Source organism: Paramormyrops kingsleyae, chromosome 14, assembly GCF_048594095.1.
Source record: "Paramormyrops kingsleyae isolate MSU_618 chromosome 14, PKINGS_0.4, whole genome shotgun sequence".
NCBI lineage: Eukaryota > Metazoa > Chordata > Actinopteri > Osteoglossiformes > Mormyridae > Paramormyrops > Paramormyrops kingsleyae.
The window spans coordinates 12,375,601-12,397,518 of NC_132810.1; the positions used below are offsets into that span (position 1 = coordinate 12,375,601).

Genomic DNA, 21,918 nt, shown 5'->3' on the forward strand with positions numbered 1-21,918 from the left:
TTGGTTTTATTTGTTTTATATAGGATACCTACATTTTCTGACTGTATGCTTGCATTATTGTACTATTATATCGGTGGCATAAAATGGTGTTAAAATGACAATAATATTTACCAGTTATTTCTGGGATATTATATTTTGTCCACCAAAAGTTATTGTGACCAGCCTAAATCTGACAAATGGAACTCAATCTCATATATCGCAGTGAGAGAAATTCTAGTTTTGATTTTTGTTTTTCAGGTGGAGTCGTCCGCTTGCCTACACCTTCTGTCACTGTGTCAAACCCAGCCATTTCCCCCACCTCCGCTAACAAGCCCCCACTAGCCACTGCTGTCACCAAGGTCATCACAGCCACCTCTCCAACTCCAGTCGTAAACCAGTCCCCAACTGGCAGCATCCTCACCAGCACTGTCACTATCCAAGCCACCTCCCCTACCACACTTCCAGAGTCACCTGGCTGCAGCTCTGACGGAGTCACCAAGACGACCCCATCCACTCTGGCTACTTCACCTGCTTCTGCACCTAAACTCTCTTCCCTCTCAGCTGCTACAGCCTTTACGCTCAGCACCCTCACTCCGTCCCTCAAAACCATTCCTGGATTTCTCGGTCAGACTGGGACCTACACAGTCAGAATTGCCCCGGGAACCAAGGAGTCCAAGGTCATCACCCTCAATCCAACAGGATCGCTACCAAATTCTCCAGAGGTTCTCTCTGGCCAGAGTGGTTTCACCTTGCTTCAGATTCCAAAACCTGCTGTCACTGTAAAACCCACTGTAAGCCAAGTTGTGATCACACCAACGAAACCAGACGTGGTCCCCGATATATCAGCAAAGAATGACACTATCAGCTCCCCTTCCTCAAAGGACCAGGCTCCTGAGATCCACGAGGATAAAGATCCTTCCCAGGATGCCCCAGTGGCACCAGTCTGTGCCGATCACTCCTATACTAGTGATCAAGACTCGGAAAAAGAGTCAAAGGCTAGTGCAGATGATGGCTCATTTGCTGCTGGCTCTACTCTGGAGAAACCAAGCTCTGTCAGTTCTGCAGCAAGTCCAACCACCAAACCAAGTGAAACCATTCTCAATTCAGGGCCCTCCACTATGGTTGGCCAGCAGCCACCCAGCCTCATGGTCCCAGTAATAAACATCTCAGAGGTCATCAGTGCAGTATCCACTGCTGAAAAGTGCTCCCAGGAGTCTGATTCGGAGTCACCTTCTGGGGCTGCAGTTCCCGGGCCAGTGGATACGAGTTGTGATGTGTTGCCGGTGGAGCGGGAGGTCATACCCAAGGCGTCCCAGGAGAAGCGGCTCTTGGAAGAAGGAGAGGTAGAGGTGGAGGCAGACATGGAAGTAACTGGGGAATCGGAGGATTTGACTGACGACTCTGATGAAGAATCTGAAGATGAGAGTATCGGCTTAGCCATGGTAAAGGAGCATCCATTAAAATGTTTACCCACAAAACCTTGGCAATCAAGGAAGCAATCAAGATGTTTGCCTGTGCACAACAGAAAACTGTATGAAAAATTGAATTTGTTTTTCCTTCCAGGACCCAGAAGACAGTGAGGAGGATGAATCTGTGGATATTGAGACCGTAGAAGAGTTAACAGAAAAAATCAACATTGCACGAATGAAGGCAGCTGCTATGCAGATGAAGTTGGACAAAGTGTAAGATATCAGACCGACGTGTAACTGATTTCCCACTGCATACAAAAGTACGTTCCAGACAGTGGTTCTGGAAACAGTTTAACAAGGTTGCAACTTTGTTTCTCTTTTTCAGACTCATGTATGAAAACAAGACAGTGATCGAATCCAAAGAATCGGTAAGTGTGCCGTGATTCTGCAGGATTAATGGCAGTGCAGAGCCCTGGTTAACACCAAGCCAGCAGTGTGTGACTGTTTGTATCATATGACAACAGGCGCAGAAGAGACGGGAGGAGACAGATGTGGAAGAGCAGGCAAACGTGGCGGGCCGCATCCAGCACAACGTAACAGAGCGGCGGCGACGCACTGAGCTCCGGGGGCTCTTCGAGAAGCTGAGGCACATACTGGGCCTGCATCACATGCCCAAAGCCTCCAAGTACTTCATACTGAAACAGGTGAGGGGGTCCAGAGACCTTCCTGCAGTGTGGAATACCACGCCTGCCTTAGGTATACGTGTTATATTTTGTCTGAAAAACATTTGTAACAAAGGCAACCCAAAGTATGTTGCACAGCTATATCTAAAGGAGGAGTCCAGTTTTTTAAATGTTTATAAAACTTTACATGACTGTAACCACTGTGGCATTTTGGGGGACCTCCACCTTTGTGGCTACTGCAATTCTGTTTGCATTTTTTTTCAGCGTAGAGCTTAGATCAGAATGCTCTGTTTTCACTCATTTTTAGGCTAATGGCGAAATACAGGCTTTGGTGGATCAGAATGACCACCTGGAAGAGAGAAAGAGGTTGTTAAATCGACAACGTTCTACTTACATCAAGAAGATCTCTCAGACATCTGGTATGACATGGCTCTCATCCCTTATTCCACTTTGCCTTCCCCACGGTCATGGGATCTTAGTGCTTGTTATGATACAGCGACTAACTGACGCGTTCTGCAGGAAAGACAGAGGAGCTGATCATCAAGAAGCTACAGGACATCTGTGCCAAACAGAAGAGCTTGGAAGCTCAGAGGAAGAAGAAGGCTGGGGTGTCTGTGGACCCCAAACCTAGCAAGCCAAAGGTTTCACCACCTGCAAACATGGAGAGCCTGTCCAGACCATATTCTTCATCGAGGAGGCCTAATATTTTATCCCGGAGAAAACTCCCAGTGTCTCAAGGTCTGACTGCTGCATGTGGACACCTGTCACTTTAGCATTTGCCTTAATTCCGATTAACTTCCATTTCTTAACCTCTTTAATTAGGCCTCTGTCCACTTGAAGTTCCCTTACATTAAGTTGGTTATTAATTACTGCAGTTTTGCATCCAGTGATTCTCTCAAACTTTGGGGGAACTTTACTGATCATCTGTGGTTTTGACGTTTACAAAATTATCAGGTCTAACTTAGAAGGCTGCACGGGAATGGGGAAAGTGGTAATATCACCGATATCCATGGGAATGGGAGAAGAAAAAAAATATTCCCACAGTAACAGCGGGAATGGAGATGATCTTTATGGTATTCCCATGGGGATGGTAATAAAATGTCTGGTAACACTGTGGTAATGGTAATGAAATTGCTTGTATATGCATATATACACTATATTGCCAAAAGTATTAGGACACCTGCCTTTACACACACAAACTTTAATAACATCCCATTCGTAGGCTTTAATATGGAGTTGGCCCACCCTTTGCAGCAATAACAGCTTCAACTCAGACATTGATGCTGGACGAGAAGGCCTGCCTCACAGTCTCTGCTCTAATTCCTCTCAAAGGTGTTCTATCGGGTTGAGATCAGGGCTCTGTGCAGGCCAGTCAAGTTCCTCCACATCAGACTCGCTCATCCATGTCCTTATGGATCTTGCTTTGTGCATTGGTGTGCAGTCATGTTGGAACAGGAAGGGGCCATCCCCAAACTATTCCCACATTGGGAGCATGAAGATGTCCAAAATGAATTTGAGTGCTGCAGCATTGAGTTCCTTCCAGTGGATCTAAGGGGCCAAACCCAACCCCTGAGAAACAACCCCACACCATAATCCCCCCTCCACCAAACTTTGCACTTGGCACAATGCAGTCAGGTAAGTACTGTTCTCCTGGCAACTGCAAAACCCAGACTCATCCGTCGGATTGCCAGACAGAGATATGTGATTTGTCACTCCAGAGAACACGTCTCCACTGCTCTAGAGTCCAGTGGCGGTGAGCTTTACACCACTGCATCCATGGCTTTACATTGCACTTTGTGATGTAAGGCTTGGATGCAGCTGCTCAGCCATGGAAACCCATTCCATGAAGTTCTTGATCTAATCTGAAGGCCACACGAAGTTTGAAGGGCACAGTTGGTGACCTCACCATGTGCGCTGTGATTTTACGTGGCATACCACTCCGTGGCTGAGTTGCTGCTGTTCCCAATTGCTTCCACTTTTTTATAATACCACTAACAGTTGACCGTGGAATATTTAGTAGCGAGAATTTCATGAATGGACTTATTGCACAGGTGGCATCCTATCACGGTACCACGCTTGGATTCACTGAGCTCCTAAAAGCGACCAATTCTTTCACAAATGTTTGTAGAACAGTCTGCATGCCTAGGTGCTAGGTTTGATACACCTGTGGCTATGGAAGTGATTGGAACACCTGAATTCACTGATTTGGAGGGGTCTCCCAATACTTTTGGCAATACAGTGTATTCTTATAGGCCAATCTGCTGTATTATACATGTTCTTTTGTTCTGTTAAATTATTTCTCACCCCAACATTACCTGTTTAGCAGTGTAGCCTGGACTGTACAGGGCTGTTGAACAATTTGTCTAAATACAGGAGAAACAAGCTACTATCAAACATGGAAAAGACATAAGCAAACTTTTTCAATACTTCCAGATGAGTTTGAAGGTTTTTCTGTTTCAGAATAAAACTGTTTGGATGATTTGGTCTGTATAATGCGAAATAAATGTTTGAGGAGTGCCAAGTGAATAATTTAAGACATTTAAAGGAAAATATGTTTAATATCACACTATTGTTGATAACCTGATTATAAACCATTCATAGACCCTTTATAAGGGTAGTCTTATTGTAATGTGGTACCTGTTAACTTTAAAAAAAAAAATAAAAATTGACCTGGGGATGTATTTGAACAAGCACAAGGAGCCGCAAAACAGGCTTGGTGGCGAGATGATCCTTAAAGTAAGCGATAATATTCATCATAGTAAAAAGATAGTAAAAGCTCATTAAAGCCTTTTTTTCAGCTGTATTGCTTTTTCCGTTCACATTTGTTTGTGGATAAAAAGTTGTACTCCTATTTATTAAGTAAATAGGGCAGTGGCTAGAAATGTTGCACTTTTTTGTGAAGCATTACCTAAGCAAGGATTTTGTGTAAATAATATTACTGCACATAGTACAGTATTACTATGTACTCTAATTCTGCTTTACCTCATTTTTGACGTGACTGGCTAGTCGTAGTGCCCTTAACAGGGCTGAGCCAGGAAGTATAGCAACAGCCCAGACAGAAGGGGAAGGGCAAAAACTGCATTCTGTACCATAAAAATTGGTTTAGACATTAGTACGCGGTGAAGGAACACTGTCTTGTAATTTGGCAGCATTCGCCATAACAAAGGGTATATTTGTAATGATTGTTTGTTGGGGTTTATCATTTGTGTATTGAGTTGAGCTGTATCAACACCCATGCTCTCTGCTTTCAGTGGTGCCCACCGCATCGGTGTCTGCGAATGATGGGTCTCTTGTCTCAGGACTCAATGCTGTGGTGTCAAACCAGCAAGGTCTAACTGTCAAGAGTCCACTGGAGCCCATCACGACACTTCTACAGCCAAATAAGATAACTGGCAGTGGAGTGGTGCTTTCCCCTGTCCCTGGTAAGCTCTGACATGGTCTGGGCTGACGCGTTTCACCACTCTCCCCCGGGAATTGAGCACTGCCGTTTCTTTGTGCCCAATCTTTAATAAGGTGTCTGATTCCTGTAGGTTAAGGTCCACTTAGGTCAAGTACGCATATTGATAAACATCCCCTGTCTGGCACCTTTTTTGGGCCACTGAAAATATCCCGCAGCAAACTGCAAATATTAGGAAATTGGTGTTTCCCAATTCATTACAGCAGGCAATTAGAAATTTCCTCAAGGACTACTTTTCAACTGACTGAAATGAAGGTGATAGTATTGTAGTATGGACCTGGTGTTTTGTGTGTCTTTTTGCTGTGCAGAAATAGGATTGAGCTGAACAGGATTGATAATAAGAAGAAAATTGACTGTACTGTTTTTCTGTCCATTTTAGGTGTGGCTTCAGTGACAATTAATGTCCCAGGAGTGTCACTTCCGATTCAGGTCAAGAGCCCACTTCCTGATGCTTCTGTTTCATTGTCAAGTCAACCTACAAGCAAAAAAAACAACTCGGAAGGTAGAATTACCTTATAATGTTTTGCTAAATTTACCATGAAGACATTTAGCAGTCTTCCAATGATTTTGTTGGGCCTTGCTCTCTTAAGAACATTTGCATTGCCCTTTTTCAGTTGCAGCACCGAAAAATTTAACCATCACTAAAATCATAAATATCAAGTCAGTTCTGCCCTCTCCACAAAGATCAGAGCAAAGTGATCAGAATTCATCCAAGTCCACCCAGCACCTTGCCTCCTGCCCGGGGCCTGGTCCTGAATCAGGAGGAGATCTGGAGGGAGCCACCCAAGAAAAACGGGGCTTAGAAGATGGAGAAGTGATCGGAGACCAGCTTTCTTGTGACAGGCCGAGGGTTCCCACAGAGGAACCGACGGTTAATGGCATAGGTACCATCAACCAAGATGAAGAGGACGATGACGACACAGATGATGATCCTGAAGATGAGAGGCTGACATCACTGCTCAATGAGATCGCTTTCCTCAACCAGCAAACGAACAGTGAGGACTCTGAGGGCACACAGTCCCAAACACAGAGGGTCAAGCATGCCCTGCAAAGAGGGGAGACTCTCAACCCTGAACCGGTGGATCATGGGAAGGGACATGAGGGCGATGATGAACGCTCCCTCAGCCCACTCTTCCTCCAGCTGGATGAGGACCTGCTGGGATCAATGGAGGATCAGTCGGAGGAGAAATTACCTCGAGCAGGAGCAGATGATTTGGTCAAAGTATCTTTTGGATCGAGAAATCAACCAGAACATAAACGTGATGCAACTGTGGCCAATGGCCTTCGACAAAAGACCCCTCCCAGCTCTGTTAAAGCGGGGGCTCTGACTCCACCCCCCCTCCTGCAAATGAAAGCTGGAAATGCTGCAGTGTCCGCAGACTCGAAGTCCAAAGGTGGTGAGAACGAAAGCGAGGTCTCCTGGAGGCCCATGCCACGGCTTGCCCCATTGGGACGAAAGATGAGCAATCCAAATCAGGACATGGACATGGGGGTCAGGACCCCCCCAGACCCTCTAAATCAGCATAAAGATAACACTCAGAACACCACCTGATAGTCTTCCTTGTGAATCACCAAACCAATCAGGGAGAACTATTCAGATTTATGAATGTTTGTTTGATCTAGGGCTTGAGATGTATGTGTGTTTTGTTTTTATGTTTCCTCCTTCCCTCTCCCACGAACTTTTACCCAATGTGCCTAACAAATCCAAATGAGAATGTGCCCCCCCTCCTCTGCAGTAATGGGGGGAAACTGAAATATGTCTCCTTCCTGCTTTGTCAGTAAAGTTGGCTTTTTAATTTTTTTTTTTTTTTTTTTTTTGCAAGGGGAGGAGATGGGAATTAATCCTGTGTTTCATTTGAAACTGTTGTTTGTCCTATAACATTCTTGCAAGAATTTATGATCATGTGTAAAGGACGGTGTTTGCTGGTGTCCTCTGTTCTGGAGACGATTTAGGAGTATGGAAAAGCAGCAGAACCTAAAGAACATGGCTTTGTTGTGACAGACTGTGTTTTATGGTACTGAGTATGTGTTGTCTATGGACAAAATGCCAATTTGCAAAATTGCTTTGTTTTGCTAACTAAATAGTGGAAATAAATGCAGACCTGCAGGTCATTGTGTATGCATATGACCTTTCTGTGAGCTGCATAGGTCGAACTCTGAGCGTGACATCAAACACTTAAGTGTTCAGTGTGTAAACCTCATAGTAACAAATAACTATGTTCATACTAGTCACCCCACATGTGCACTAGTAACACTGAATACTATAACAGTAGCATTTCTAGTTAAGTGTACCATTCAAAACCATTTTTTCCCCATTGTATGTTTATGAATTAAGGAGACTTGACACCCTGTTTCATATCCTAGAGAAATGTTTTCAAACATTCTAGTCTTGCTCAAAAAAATAAACAAGATTTCCTGAAAACAATAAATAAAATTTAAACGTTGCATAAAAGGTTTTGATTGTAGAATGTCATGCACAACAGACAGAAGGAAATTGATGCTAATATGCTTTGTCTAAGAACACCTTAAACTTGACAGGCTGGCTCTAGATATATCTTTGTTTAGATGGATTGTATGGTGGTTGCACTCAAGGAGCTGGTATGCTGTTTGAACTGGTCTGTTGGGAATTGGAATGGAATCCAGAAATCTTTAAAATCTATGATGTCATTGGCATTGTATTTATTTTTTACCATTATCAGCCACACATTTTAGATTGTGTGTGTTTGTATTTTTAATTTCCCAGCAAAATATGTCGATTGTTCAGGTCCAGAAAGTAAAAATCCAGACCAATTTTTTTCAACCAAGTAGTTGAGTATATAGAGTACTCGGCTGGTTGGTTGAAGTAAAATTTTGGTCTAGATTCTTACTTGCTGGACCTGAACGATCCACCTCTGAAAATGCGTGTCCTTACTTCTGCTCTTTGGACTTCAGGCTGGGTAAGATGGTACACAGGATGGACAAGAATTATGGGAGAGGAAGCTGACTGAGTTTGATTGAAATCTGGTTTAAACACATTTTGATGATGAACAGCCTTTATACTGCTCTGGTAAGGCTGACTTACTTTCTCAAAGAACAATTAATACAAAGCTGTACCCATGTGTGCCTGACTTGCTTTATTTTTTATCATCAGTTTCAGGCGGCATAATTTCATGGATTTTAAGTTTCTGTCCATTACATGGAATCTGGTTGCATCACTGCGGAGTTAAAAAGCTAGCAAATATGTATGATTTTATCTGTAAAGAGGTGAATATGTAAAATGTATATCTATAAAATTAACCATAAGCTATCATGCAAAGTGTGCAACGAGAAGGTCTAGCATGGTATAAGTAGAATTAAAAGCCATCTGTTTCATTGTGTATCAAGTCTTTTTTTTTTTTTTTTTATTCAAGAAATGCATACTCTTGTATTTTGTGAGACCAATGTTGATACTTTTTTTTTTATCATTACCCAGGTCTTTTTGGAAAAACAAGGGTGTTTTCTCTTCCAGGTTTTTGTATGAAAAGTGACAATATTTTTATATCTACTAGCCAAGATCCAATAATGGTTAGAAGGAAAGGCAATGTGGTCTTGAAATAAAATAAAACTATGTATTTGTGCGGGGTTCTGTCTTTCACACAGCTATCTCGTAGATTTCAATGGGCATTTTCTCATTTTAACTTGCATTTATTAAGAAGCCATTGTCACACTTCATAGTGGTATTTGGTGAGTAAGGAAGTAGCATCATGGCCTTTTAAGGCTCAGCTTAGGAAAGGTGGGTAGTAAATGGCTCCTCGGCATTGCCAGCTTAAAGCATACTGATGTAGCTGCTCATTGACAAGTTCTGGTGACATTTGTCTTAAATTAAGGTTCTTCGTTTGGTGCTTGGGTGGGCAAGAACATGATTTCCATGCTACAGATTTGAAAAGCAAGGTATATGGGAAAAAAAAATGATTTTGGGATTTATGCTTGCCACTATCCTTAAGCCACATGTGTATTTTAAAATAGCATATGATAAGCAGTTAAGTTGCTTAAGACGGTTAAATGGGTGTAGTGAATTTTAACCAAAAAAAGATGTTTTGGCATCTTAGAACTGTTAAGTCCTGTTGCATCATGTCAATAAGGACAATGAGAGTAAACGAACGGCAATAACAACAAACCTTTAATTTTCCAAATTATCCAGGTTAGATGTGTGAATTACCCCACCAGTGTACAAAAAGTTAGTTTAATCAGCAAAGAACACGGTGTTCTGACTGAATGAACAGATGTGTCGCAGGTACTGAAGCCGTTTAACAAACTTTAAAGTGCTGCTAATTCATTTATTCCATTTGTGCAGGAACTGGATAGAGCACATTGTGCAGGACTGTATCACCACATGGAGGAATGTTTAAAATACATTTTGCCTTTTTACCATTTCTTGTTACTGCTGGTCACCCTCGGAGACCCTCTCAGCTGGTGGCCTTGTCCACAGCCCTCCCTGCCATGGAGGGTCGATACCATCAAGGTGCTAACTGGCCATCAGTGATCTGACCAATTCAAACTTGGACTGTGTACCGCGTGTTTACTGATGTGGGCCGCGTGTCTGTATCTTGCATAACACAGTCAGCTTCACAGCACCATGTTTTTCTGCGCTGGTAACGCTGATAAGTTACTGGCCTCCACTCGCTCCCTGCTGCTGTGCGCCTCCAGCACTGGCCCGCACTGGCCCGGACCCTCTTGTCTTCCCTGCGCAGTTGGGCTCAGCGTCCTGGAATGGCTGCAGGAAGGGAAAAGATCCAAGGTGGCACCCCAGGTGGGGCCTGTCACTTTGGTCCAACTTCAAGTTGATTTAAGAGACACAAACTGCACTGGATTTCCTGATTTGGATTTATTGAGCTCTGTGTGAAATACAAAATTAATGTCCTGGTGTAGAACATGACACCACCCCCCATAATTCTCAATAGAGTAAGTGCAAGCTTCAGCAATTGTGTGTGTGGCATTAAAATAAGGGGAAAACACTAGAATTTTTGTGTTTAATGGGTATGAGGTGAGTTTGTGACAATAAAATTCATGCTGCCTGAGGTGCACTTCAAAGTGCTGCTGAACTTGTGTATTTTTTAATGTAGCTAATGAAAAATGTGTATGGAGTGTGTATGTTCTCCCTGTGTAACTTTTGCTGCATGCTCTCCTCCTGTAGTCCAAAGATATGTCACTGGGCTAACTGTCTCTTAATCACTCAAAGCATGATTATGTGTGGCATCCTGTCTAAGATGTACTCCAGCCTAGTGCCCTACCCACCAAACGCAACTGGTCTATCACTACCCTGCCTAGGATGGTTTCTTAAAAAGATTTATTACACAAAAAATACACGTAAGAAATCTATGGTTGTTATGAAAGTATGTCAATGAACAAAACATCTACCTCCCAACTGAAGTCGAACGATAAAAAAAATATATATATGTGTCGTCAGAAATAAACCGTGGCGAACCGGCGCTTGGCCGCCTCTAGATGGCGATGTCGGCGAGCTTCTAAGCCTCTGCGAGGGACTTTGCCTTTGATTGAGCATTTTTGAGCCATTCTGGTTGCCATAGAAAGTGGTGCGACTGGGGGCTGGGGTCGAAACAGGACACGTTAACTCGAGTTTAAAGAGCCTATCCTGCCCCTGGGGCAGCAACAAGAAAACTGAATTTAGTATGAAAACTGTTGCTTACGATCCAATGAATAAGGACGGCGTATTGGCATCTAGATAGTGAAGTAGAAAAGTTACTGGCCCCTCCCTCAGACCAAAGAAAATACGAGCTGTCTGTAACAAAGGTTTGGAATAACACAAAACATACCAAAACAACCTTGACGAATGCTTTACAAAATGTTATTACCCATATTGTATCAATCTGCAGGTAATCGCATTTAATCAGTCGAACTGTCGCAACGGAGAGGTTTAAAATACTCAGTGCACCAATGGCTCATTTAATTACACGTATCCTCTGACAAGCTAACTGATACGACCTCAGCATATTTCGTTGTTGTGGCGTTTGGATCATCTTCAGCTGATATCAAGGCAGTTTAAGAATAAAAAACAATGGCAAATTACCCCTTCAGCCCAATATCCACAAAGATACAATCAAGACGCAGTAGGCATAATCATCGCCGCTCATCCGACTCGCTTTTAAAATGGAAATGCATTTATATATGTGTACATCCATCCCTGCTACTGCATTTTCCCCATTTACTAGCAAAGCAAAATAGATTGCGGTTAAAAAAAAGCCCAGTATACAAGTCAGGCAGTGGGTTTTTTTTTTCTGACGATATTAACCACCGACAGTCGGCGTAGGCGAATAGCTGGCGAGCCGGAGGGGCAACGGCTATAAAGCGGCCGACGGCACACGGAAGGAGCCGCGACGGCGCAGGGCGATCCGGGCGCTCGATCCGGTGCAGACGCAGCCAGTCGCCACGTCCCCTCCCGCGAAGCCGGATAAGCACAGAAAGGCTCCCCCCTGCGCGATGAGGAGTGCAGGCGAAACGCTTAATAACCCGGCGCTATGCGTTTCGCCATCGCTCGCACTTAACATGCGGTGTTTATGCAGCCGCCAGCATTTCGGCCGCTTTTTAAGGAGCCGATCGCCGATCGCTACATTTTAACAGCTGCAGCGGTACGGGGAAGCTTAACTTAGCAGTAGCGTTTATTGTTTTATGCTTGTCGTTTAGTATACACTGGTTTTAAGGATTGACATTGGTCCGAGATGTCGGTAGACGGGTCCACGATAAAGAGTAGGATTAAAAACCTACTCCGCTCTCCTTCTATCAAGCTGAGGAGGAATAAACCAGGGAACAACAAAGAGAACCTAGCGAATAAGGTACGTAATTCACTTTTTTTTATGGGAATGAATATGGAAAGCGAGGTCGCGTTTAATTATCGGGATATGTCAATTGCAAATGCGGGTAGGCATGCACGCCAGCTGTTCGCACGCCGACTGTTACTTGATAATATCACCTTAACTATACCACTTGTATCAATGCAGTGCATGTAGGATCAGTTTGCCCGCATCCTTATAATTTGTACATCTGTATTTTATTTTTACGAGAATGCCTTGTTTGGGTGTCTTTTTGGGTGGTTCTGGTCCATTTAAAACCCGCTCCGTGCTTTAAATAACCATGTCATTATCCGGCAGAATAATGTTGCATAATTTACAGTGGTGAAGTATAATACTATCTCTAGCTCAAATTTAGTACAAACGCAGTTGCTTTTTAAAATAAGCAACAGTCATATGTTTTACCTTGTCTCCAGGGCACGTGCTTGACGTAGTCATATATAGTATAATCGGTATATTCAACATTTAATGAATGACATATACCTGGATAAGAATATTGGGAAATAAAAGATGGAGCCTGATTTTGCTGTAAGGAATACCTTTTTTGTACCTTTTGCTTGTCATCACCGAAAACGGAGCTTTAGCTTCTGCCCCATTACCATCATTGTGTCGCCGGCGCCTCTGTAAAAGTGCGATGTAAACGGAATTTATAGCGAAGATTTTTCATGGTTACCCGTCTAATAAGCGTTCATTTATCTGTTTTTGAAACCTCTGTTTAGGTCATGTGGCATTTGAATCATTCAGTGATTTGTATGATGACTATGTATGTAGGCCTATGTGTGTGTTTTAATAAGATTTATGGGATATTTATGTACGCTTCAGTTAAGGTGATTTTGTGTGTACGTTATTATACGTAAGGCTTGGTCTGCTTGTTTACGTGTAATGTGGACTTTAGCCTCTTACAGTGTAATTTAACGGCTCACGAAGTCTTGTGTGATCCTTTTCTCCAGTAGGGTTTGTTATTTCCCACCAATAACTTTAGTTCATTGATCCGCCAGTGATGCAGCTGCTCTCCAGATGTGGCGTCGGAGCTGTCATGCAGGATGATCTCTACTGGAAAATATTGCCATAAGGATGGCTCCCTAACTCTCCTAACGCTGTTGACACATAAGGTTATTATTACAGGGTGGCTTGGGGGTTGTCGATCACTTTACATCAGCTTTACATTGAATTTCAGAGGTTTTGCAGCTCCCGCTTTCGGTGCTTTTTCAAATTCTGATCCAGCTTAACCGCTACAGTTTATATGTGGTTAGATTTTGCCTATAGTTGAGAGGCCATTGAGTTTTAATTTTATTCTTCCCTGTGACAATTACCATTTCTCATCAGTAGGAACAGGGATTAGATGATAGACGCAGGGAAAACTCGCTGCCTCTGATCTCATGGATGACTTGAGCAAAGAGGGTCCCCCCTGTGTGTTGAGAGCCAAAGGGGAGATTTGCTTTTCGTCCCACTTGTGGGATTTCTTATTTTATTATTTTTTTTTAATTTCAGGCTTGTGTTTCAGTGTTAGTCCCACGTGGCCTTAGTGCTGCAGCTGATCAGAGCTGCCGGAGTGTGCCCCTTTAAAATCCAGGCAGAAAACTCCTTTAACTTAAAACAAATGTTATAGTCTAATAAATGTAAACAAAACAATACGCTAAATGACATTAAGTCTCTAGAGCCCCTTCCCATGCGCACAAATGCGCGTGATCCCATTTCACTGTCAGCAGCCGCCGCCTTGTTTCTGTACTTCTGTGATGTCACTTCCTGTTGTATTCATGGCTGTTAATTACCAAGTAAGATGTGGCAAAGATTAACTAGTCGAACTAACTTCACTGTTAAATGCAGTGTGTTTTTAAATCTCCTGTAGAGTTCTTTAATTATACAATTGCTCTTTAATTTTAACTGAAGTTTACAAGTAACTGGCAGATGCTTTGGACTCTGTCCCTGAAGTCACTGAGTTATGCTTTCTATCAGAAAGCTGTAGGCTTTACAGAGACTGGCAGAAAGTCCTGGGTGTTTGAAAAGTGCACTGGGCCATGCAGGCCTGCTGGCACCTGGATGGGTTTCAGGAGGAAATTCTGCAGGCTGCAGGGATCCTTTTATTTACTGTGCAGCTAAAAGTCACATAAGGGATTTGAAGCAGGACTATAGCTGCTAGGAGTGACACGTCTCTGCTGTGGCCGGTTAAATGCTTACCGTCAGTTAGTTGTTTAGACAGTTTTGTCAAATGCAGATTTTTCTGGTTTATTCTTAACTTTTTATGGATGTAATTTCAATGCTCAAGTAGGTCACACTGGTATATAAAGAGCCTGTTCTTGGATATGAAACTGGGACCCTTCAGAAGTTGCAGTCGGTGTTGGGTGATGTCCCTCACTGGTGGCATTAACCTGTAGTGTGTTTTTTAAATAAATAAATGGCAATTGCCTGAAATGAAATGGCGGATGCCCTCTGTTTTGGGGCCTTCATTAGAAGGCTGTAGCCAAAGTCTGGAAAAAATGGAGCAGAATCTTTATTGAAACTGTTGGAAAATAAACGGACCTCTTCAGTGTTGCGAAATGGCAGGCTGGATGTGCTAAGTGTACAGCTGCGAAGAGGTGTGATTCGAAGGTTAAAAGTGACAGGTGGCAGTACTCTGATTCTTGTAGCGCGTATGAAGCTGTCTATGTATTTTGGGTGCCGCCCCTGAGGGGTGTCTGCGCAGAATGCCCGTCGCGTTCCCGGAGTTGTCTCTGCTTGCATCCGCAGAGGAGGTGGTGCCTGTGAGGCTCGCATAGAGCTCGAGGTGTCAGACTGCCGTGTTTCACGGGGTGATGTGAGGCTATGGACTGGAAAATGCTGCAGAGTTGGTCTAATGAAGCCCAGGGGACCTGCTGTAAGCGCCTCAGCCTACCGGCACAGCTGTTCACAAGAACGATAATAGCTGACTTGCAGGCCTGCCTTTGTTTTAATGATGTATTTACTGATTCCTTACAAAATTGTCAGAGATAATGTATTTTTTGGTTGTCTGGTATTTTAACTTTTCTCTCAACATTATGTAATAATCATTGCTGTCCTTTGTGACCTTAATTTCTCCTTATTTAGTTGCCCTTTTTTGTTGTTCCATTAGCAGCATTGCTCTGTGGAAATCTTGGCTGGTAATGTTGCCTCCTGACACTTGCAGGACAGGAGCGTCTTACAGGGCGACAGGAGGCCCATGATTTACAAGAGGCTTTCCTTGTAGGTGACTCGGTCAGGTCAGGCATTGGAATAGAGAGGGAGAGACTCGGACTCGGACTCGGACTCAGACTGATTTGTGAGAGTTTCTACCCAGTACTTGTCCTTAGGTTATGGAAAAACATGGTTTCTGCATCGTCCTTGCCCTCAGATGCCTGTCTCTGTGTCCTCCCTGTTTTTAGGGTGTCCTTGTTTTGCTGGAGGTTACTGTATGTGTCTCGGGCAACGGCAAGGGTTTTTGCAGAGGCAGGGATGTCGGCTGTGTGCCCCGTGATGTTTGGGGCCTTTATAGGCACATCATTATTGACCCTTTCTTTTTGTATTTTGAAGTGGGTGCCTTGGTTCTTCAATCTACACCCTGTCTTGTAGAGTGTGTGTATACTGAGATTTCCTATAGTCCGCTGAGTATGTGCTTCCTAGCATTCAGAGTCGCTGAAGCGCTTGTTTCTCTTTTGGCTGTCTGACTCCTGGAGGATATGTTAAGTTCTTACCCCAGTTATCGTGTTGCCGGTGAGTGGGACCTTAATCATTTGCATCTTTTGCAGGTTACTCTGGAGAAGGTGCTCGGCATCACAGCCTCTGGTAACCGCGCACTGGCCTGCGATCCTTGCTCTGGGCTTGTTGCATACCCAGCAGGGTAAGTCCATTTCCCTCTAACCCCGGGAGAATCTGGAGGCTCCTCGTTTAATGTAAAAACAAAGTACTACTAGGGCTGGGCAATATCTTATCGATATTATATCGTGCATGCGCAATAATCACCAGGGCTTCAGATGACAGATGAAGCATTTGGCCAAACGCCAGCTTTTCGGTGCTATATGGACATTTATTTATGCCCATAATTTGGTAATGAGATTACTCAGATTAGTAGTATGGCTTAAATATGAATGAGATGTGTTTTGTGGTGATCTGTATAAACTTTATGTTTCTTAAATTCGATTAGCGGAGCACCCCACATAATACTGTTTTGCTATACTACGGTTTGGTGTTCCTCAGTGCAATATGCACTGAAGTCGCGGTGAAGAAGAGCAGCCACCACATCTTTTAAAAGAGGAGATCTTGTGGATAAACAAGGTAAAAACACGTCGGCGGTGTGGTGGTACTTTTTGCAGTTCAAAGTCTGACACATTTATTAAACATAAGGATATGCCGTATTTATACTAATAATGACTTTTGGACGTCATACAAAGCCTCATTAATATTAGCCATACTACTAAATTGCTTAACAAATTTGGGCATTAATAAATGTCCGTATTTCACCGAAAAGCTGGCGTTTGGCCAAATGTTGCGCCTGTCATCTGAAACCCTGGTGATTATTGCACATGCGCGATGCAATATCGATGTGATATCGCCCAGCCCTAAGTACTACCTATATTGGCCTCCATACTGAAGATGTGAATGGCTGTCGGTACTGTATGGTTTAGGGCTCAGTGCCTGTGTCCAGAAGGTCATGAGTTCAAGTCCCATTGCTCATGTCATCATGTCGCCATTGGGCCTGTGAGCAAGACCCAAAAGCCAGCTGCTCCAAGCACAACATTGTCTGACAGCCAAGCTTTTTTTTTCTTTTCTTGTGTGTCACATTGACCTAATCATCTAAGAGAAACAAAAGTGATGCTTATGGGGTGGGGCTCTATGCTGGAGTTCAGACCGTCTTGGCCCAGATATCCTTCGGAAATGAAGATGTGTATTCTAGCATCGTGGGAAGTGTGGAAGCTGGCGAAGATTCCCCTTCCAATCTCTCTGGGGTTTCTGCAAGTTTCCCATGACAAGGTGCAAAACTCCCTGTAATTAATGCAGAATCACCTGTGTAACCAGAAACTTCGTAAAAAAGAGAGAAATCAAGGTGTCTGGCAGCTGGTGCGACTGACTGAGCATGTTTACCTCAAAGGCTGCTGGGAGGTCTAGCGGAAAGATGAGTAAGATGTATAACTAACTTCTTGGGAGTCCTGGGGGACGGGGGGTGGGCTTGGGCGGGGGTGTTAAATTAGAGCACAGGGATTGATGTTACCAGTGACTGATAGCTCAGCACACCGCCCTCGCAATTGTCCTGATTTTGTTCTTGGAGTTTCTTGAATCTTCCTCCATGTTTGTGTTTTAATTCTCTAAATGTTTAAAATATCTGACAATACCGTTTCAAATCTGAGAGGACTGGGAAGGGTACTTGTCTTTCATAATTGATGTTGAGTTAATGTGGTATTTATCCTTAGGTTTTTACAGTCCTGAGCATTTTTATGCAAGGTTTGCAGTAGTTAATTTCTTTGTAACATGAGTTCACGTTGGAGATCTCTCACTCTGTTTGTAAATGACTGCTTTGCTGTGGAGGGGTTTGTGTGTGAGGTGCTGTTAAATTGAATAATGTTTCTGCTGAATTGGGAGCCACTGAACCATGATTCAATTAAGGTCTATTGATGGTGTGGTGGGTGGAAGGAGGACTGGGGATGAAAATGATTCTCCGTGTGTGTCTGTGTCTGTCTGCGCATGCACACGTGCATTTTCATTGTGAGTCTTTTGCTCACTCTGACCAGGATCGTCCTTAACTCCTCTCCCAAGAACAAAGGGTCATCCTTAGCCCTCACTGCCACAGACAGGACCTCAGAGACTCTTAAACGTGTGCAGTCAGCAGCCGTGTGGTCCTAGGGGATGTCTGTGTGTTTCGGTTCAGTCCTCATAACCCAAAGTACCTCTGCATTCACTGCACGATTTCATCATTTGTACTTCAAAAGCTGTGAATCTGTACATCCAGTTCAAATGTAGGCTTGACTTGTTCTCTCTTGCTGTTTGTGGCAGGCCTTGGGTTCTTACAAACCATGAATTTCCGCTGCCAAAGAATCTCCTCCCAGTTCCTCGAAGTAGTAGAATTCATCAACCGTCCCTAAGTTTACACATGTCCTCTGTTTTGTAATGAGCGACCTGACTATCTGAAATGTAGCCCTGTGATACATTAGCCTTGGGGCTGCATGATATCACATTGCAATTTAATCTCGATTCTGTGACACATTTGTAATAATCACCAGGGCTTTAGATGACAAGCGTAAACATTTGTGTGAGCACCGGCTTTTTGGTACTATATGGACATTTACTTACACCACCAATTTGGTAAGCAGATTAGTAGTACACCTAATCTTAATGAGATGTGTATTGTGACGCCCAAAAGTTAGTAATCGGTATAAATTCGGCATATCTTTAATAAACGTGTTGGACTTTAATCTGCAAAAAGTAGCGCCACACCATCAACATCTTTTTACCTTGTTTATCTACAATATCTCCTCTTTTAAAATATGCTGTGGCTGCTGATCTGTCCCTTTCTTCACCGTGACTTCAGTGCTTATCTCTTCCATGTTATACAGAAGCAGCATTATGTGGCTTGCTCCGCTAACCAAATTAAATAAATTCGCCATGTCCTCATGTTTTTGCTGGTTCAAACTAGGCATACTTCTAATCCGCTTACCAAATTTTGTGCGTTAGTAAACATCCATATACTACTGAAAAGCTGGTGTCTGGACACCCGGCATCTAAAGTCTTGGTGATTACTGAGCACACACCATGAATTCATGATTAAATCGCAATGATATCGTGCAGCCCTACTTGGCATAGACACTTACTGGAGATATCATATAAATATAAATACCTTATGGTCTCCCTGATTGTAGTATTGTGTAGTTCTTACTATATCACTGCTGCATACGGTCAGTGGCCATGTCCGTATGGTGGGAAATGGGGGCTGTTTCCTGCTCCCCTCCATGTGTCATGATGCTGACGCAGCGAGTATGAAAGCCTGTATCAGGTTTTAAAAGAGCATCTGAAACTGCTGCATCAGGTCCAAGTATTTGGCCTTCAAATGTGATTTCTGAGGCTACAGCAGTCCATGTTTTTACTACCCCCCCCCCCCCACCACCACCTTCCAGTAGGACTGTCTGTCCTGTGGACTGTCTGACAGAGAGCTGGGAGGGAACAAAAACACGGACTGTCAGGGACCCCAAGCGCCGGGTTGGTAAACACTGGGATTATGGTGCATATTTAACTTTTAAAAAAAAAAAAACGTTCTTGGAAACAGGAGGCCTTTAAGAATAGTGCTAAATTACTCAACTTTGATAGAACGTTTATCAGAGAGTAACAAAGGTACCTTCATGCTAGCACATTGTTCTTCTGTGGACGAGTGTCACCTGCTCCTTAGTTTCTTGTCTAAGCTTGAGGGGGGGAGGGCGGCCTCGAACCATGACTTTCAGATATGGGTGCTGGAAGGCGGCTTCTTCTGAAAGTCTGAGGTGCTTCTAAAGAAATACTTTAGGCTTTCATTTCCGCCACATGGCTCACCGGAGCAACACAAGTGCCTTGGTCGGCCTGGATGCTCTTAGGTCACACACACGGTGTGCTGTGGAGCTCAACCTGCAGAATTGATATGCTTCAGCCCTCAGGTGTAAATCACTTCTTCAGTGCCCTGGACTGACCCCAAAACTTTTTCTAGAATCTCCTCTGGTGTGTCAGTTTAATCTGCCCCGAGTGTCACTCGTAGCCAAGTCTGTTCCCAGGGAACAGCTAAATCCTTTTGGGCTCCCTGTAGAAGGTGAGCCGTCCTCGGGCCGCTGTGCTCCTCTTCCATATGATCGATATGGAGGAACCGCAGGTTTGAGCCTCTGGACTTGACAGCAGTGTATTTTCGGTTATTACATTGCCCTGCCTTGCAGTTTCTGGCGTGGCTGACTGACGTGGTTTTGTTTTATGTGTAGTTTCCTTATCTGTGCTTAATATCTGAGGGGATTGCCTTTATCCAATTATGCTGCTCTAATAAATTGTCCTTTATAGGTTTGTTAATGGCTTCCATTTAGTCCTTATTCATTGTCCCACTGAATCGGCAGTAGAAACTGTGACTGAATATTGGCACAATAGATCCTTTATGTTGAAATTATTAGGATTTTAAGTGGAAGTATTTGTTCAGAATTTTCTGTAGTGGGTCTGACTGTATAATTGAAGTAATTAGTGTAGTATTAATGTGGAGTGTCCTTTTTTACAGCGTTGTGTATGTCTTGCAAATATGTCGGATTTCCGTGCCTTCAGCCTCCTCTTGATTTTGTCATAGTGATAAACAGCCTGGGGGGTTGTGCCCAAGCTACTGAATTCCTCTCTGACAGCATTTATGTTGTAGTGTAATCGGCAATATCTGAAATATTTGCATAGCTGTACAGGTGCTCTGATTTTCCGGCTGTTATGGTGTGTTCTCTCTGTGTCGGTCAGATCATGTGATAAAACATGCGGGTCACCTTTGTCTTTGTGTTAAAAGAAGACTGAGTTCATCACATAGATAAACTAAATATTTGCTTTGGAATTTGTTCCTTGGAATATAAGCTTCTTGTTGCACTGAAATCTCTGGGCTATATGTCAGCAATCATGGTCGTGTTCTGGCCCACAGTTTCACAGCTGAAACGATCGAGGTTTGGCTGTATGCATTTAATTAAGGGGGGGAAAATGGAATTGTCAAGGGAAAGCTCATGTAAATGTGTGTCAGGGTTTCTTTTCCCGAAAGTGGGTCAGGATCACCAAGGCAGGTGGGGACAGTCGCATGCGAAGCTGGCAGCTGCCAGCGTCTGAGGCACGTGGTCTTCGAGGACGATCTCCATGCCGACCCTGCCCTCTGAGAAGGTAGGAACTCGGGCACCTGCCAAGACGGGCTGCATGGGGCCCACCTGTCGCTCACGGGGAAGCAGAGCTTCCACGCTGTATATATTTACCGTAAGAAATGTGGGTCAGGGAGCAGGGAGGCCGCCACCTTCTCTGCAGGAGTCCATCACGGTGCACACTTACGTGCAGACGTGCAGCTCGTGCATGCTGGGCATCTACTGAGCTGGTCCTGCAGCACAGAGACACTCAAGTGATCGCTGTGGGTCGCATACAGGACCTTGGGGCGGGGGGGGGGGCAGTATCTAGGCTGCTGACTTGCTCATGGATGGAGTGAAACACTCGTCGCGAGAAGTCGCGTGATCGGAATTAACAGCTTGCCCCCCTTCAGATAGATATGCCCCCTCACCCCCCCCAGGGATGGCCAGGCTGGCCTTGCCGCATGACTGCTCCGTGGCATCAGATCCTCCGGCTGAATCGGCGCTGTCCTGACAGCCCCCAGACGGGCCGGTCCATCTGTCCCCCTGCGCCCCTGCCTGCTCGTCCCAGCTGTCCCGCACACAGCGGGGGCTCGTCACTGCCGGACCTCAGCACTGGATTCAGCGTGTTTGAGGGCTGCCCTTTCACGTTGCAGCTGTGAACACTAAAATGTTTCATCTTGCTGTCAGTGAGGGCCTTTTTTGGGGGCTCCGTGCCTCGTTGCTGCACCCAGCTGCGACTTTCTAGTTCCAACCAGGGCAGGATCCGAGCTCTCAGCCAGG

General features: G+C 44.1%; 2 protein-coding genes across 9 annotated transcripts in view; both read left to right on the plus strand.

Annotated features, from left to right (window-relative positions):
• Nucleotides 1-9,124, plus strand: part of mgaa (MAX dimerization protein MGA a) — a 44,575-nt gene extending 35,451 nt beyond the window's left edge. For 4 of the 5 annotated variants that reach the window (XM_072699320.1, XM_072699319.1, XM_072699318.1 and 1 more), the window contains 9 exons: nt 238-1,421; nt 1,543-1,661; nt 1,774-1,816; nt 1,913-2,092; nt 2,379-2,490; nt 2,591-2,809; nt 5,323-5,493; nt 5,908-6,030; nt 6,143-9,124. In XM_072699320.1, the coding sequence (XP_072555421.1) occupies nt 238-1,421; nt 1,543-1,661; nt 1,774-1,816; nt 1,913-2,092; nt 2,379-2,490; nt 2,591-2,809; nt 5,323-5,493; nt 5,908-6,030; nt 6,143-7,080 (3,089 nt within the window). In that variant the 3' untranslated portion in view covers nt 7,081-9,124. Of the gene's footprint in view, nt 1-237; nt 1,422-1,542; nt 1,662-1,773; nt 1,817-1,912; nt 2,093-2,378; nt 2,491-2,590; nt 2,810-4,444; nt 4,551-5,322; nt 5,494-5,907; nt 6,031-6,142 lie in introns of those variants that run through there. The other variant, XM_072699322.1, reaches the window with a different exon arrangement.
• A 2,709-nt stretch (nt 9,125-11,833) lies between these two features.
• The window catches only part of mapkbp1 (mitogen-activated protein kinase binding protein 1), a 46,028-nt gene continuing 35,943 nt past the window's right edge, over nt 11,834-21,918 (plus strand). For all 4 annotated transcript variants that reach the window (XM_072699323.1, XM_072699326.1, XM_072699324.1 and 1 more), the window contains exons 1-2: nt 11,834-12,337; nt 16,093-16,184. In XM_072699323.1, coding sequence (XP_072555424.1) covers nt 12,224-12,337; nt 16,093-16,184 — 206 coding nt within the window. In that variant the 5' untranslated portion in view covers nt 11,834-12,223. The remainder of the gene's footprint in view (nt 12,338-16,092; nt 16,185-21,918) is intronic.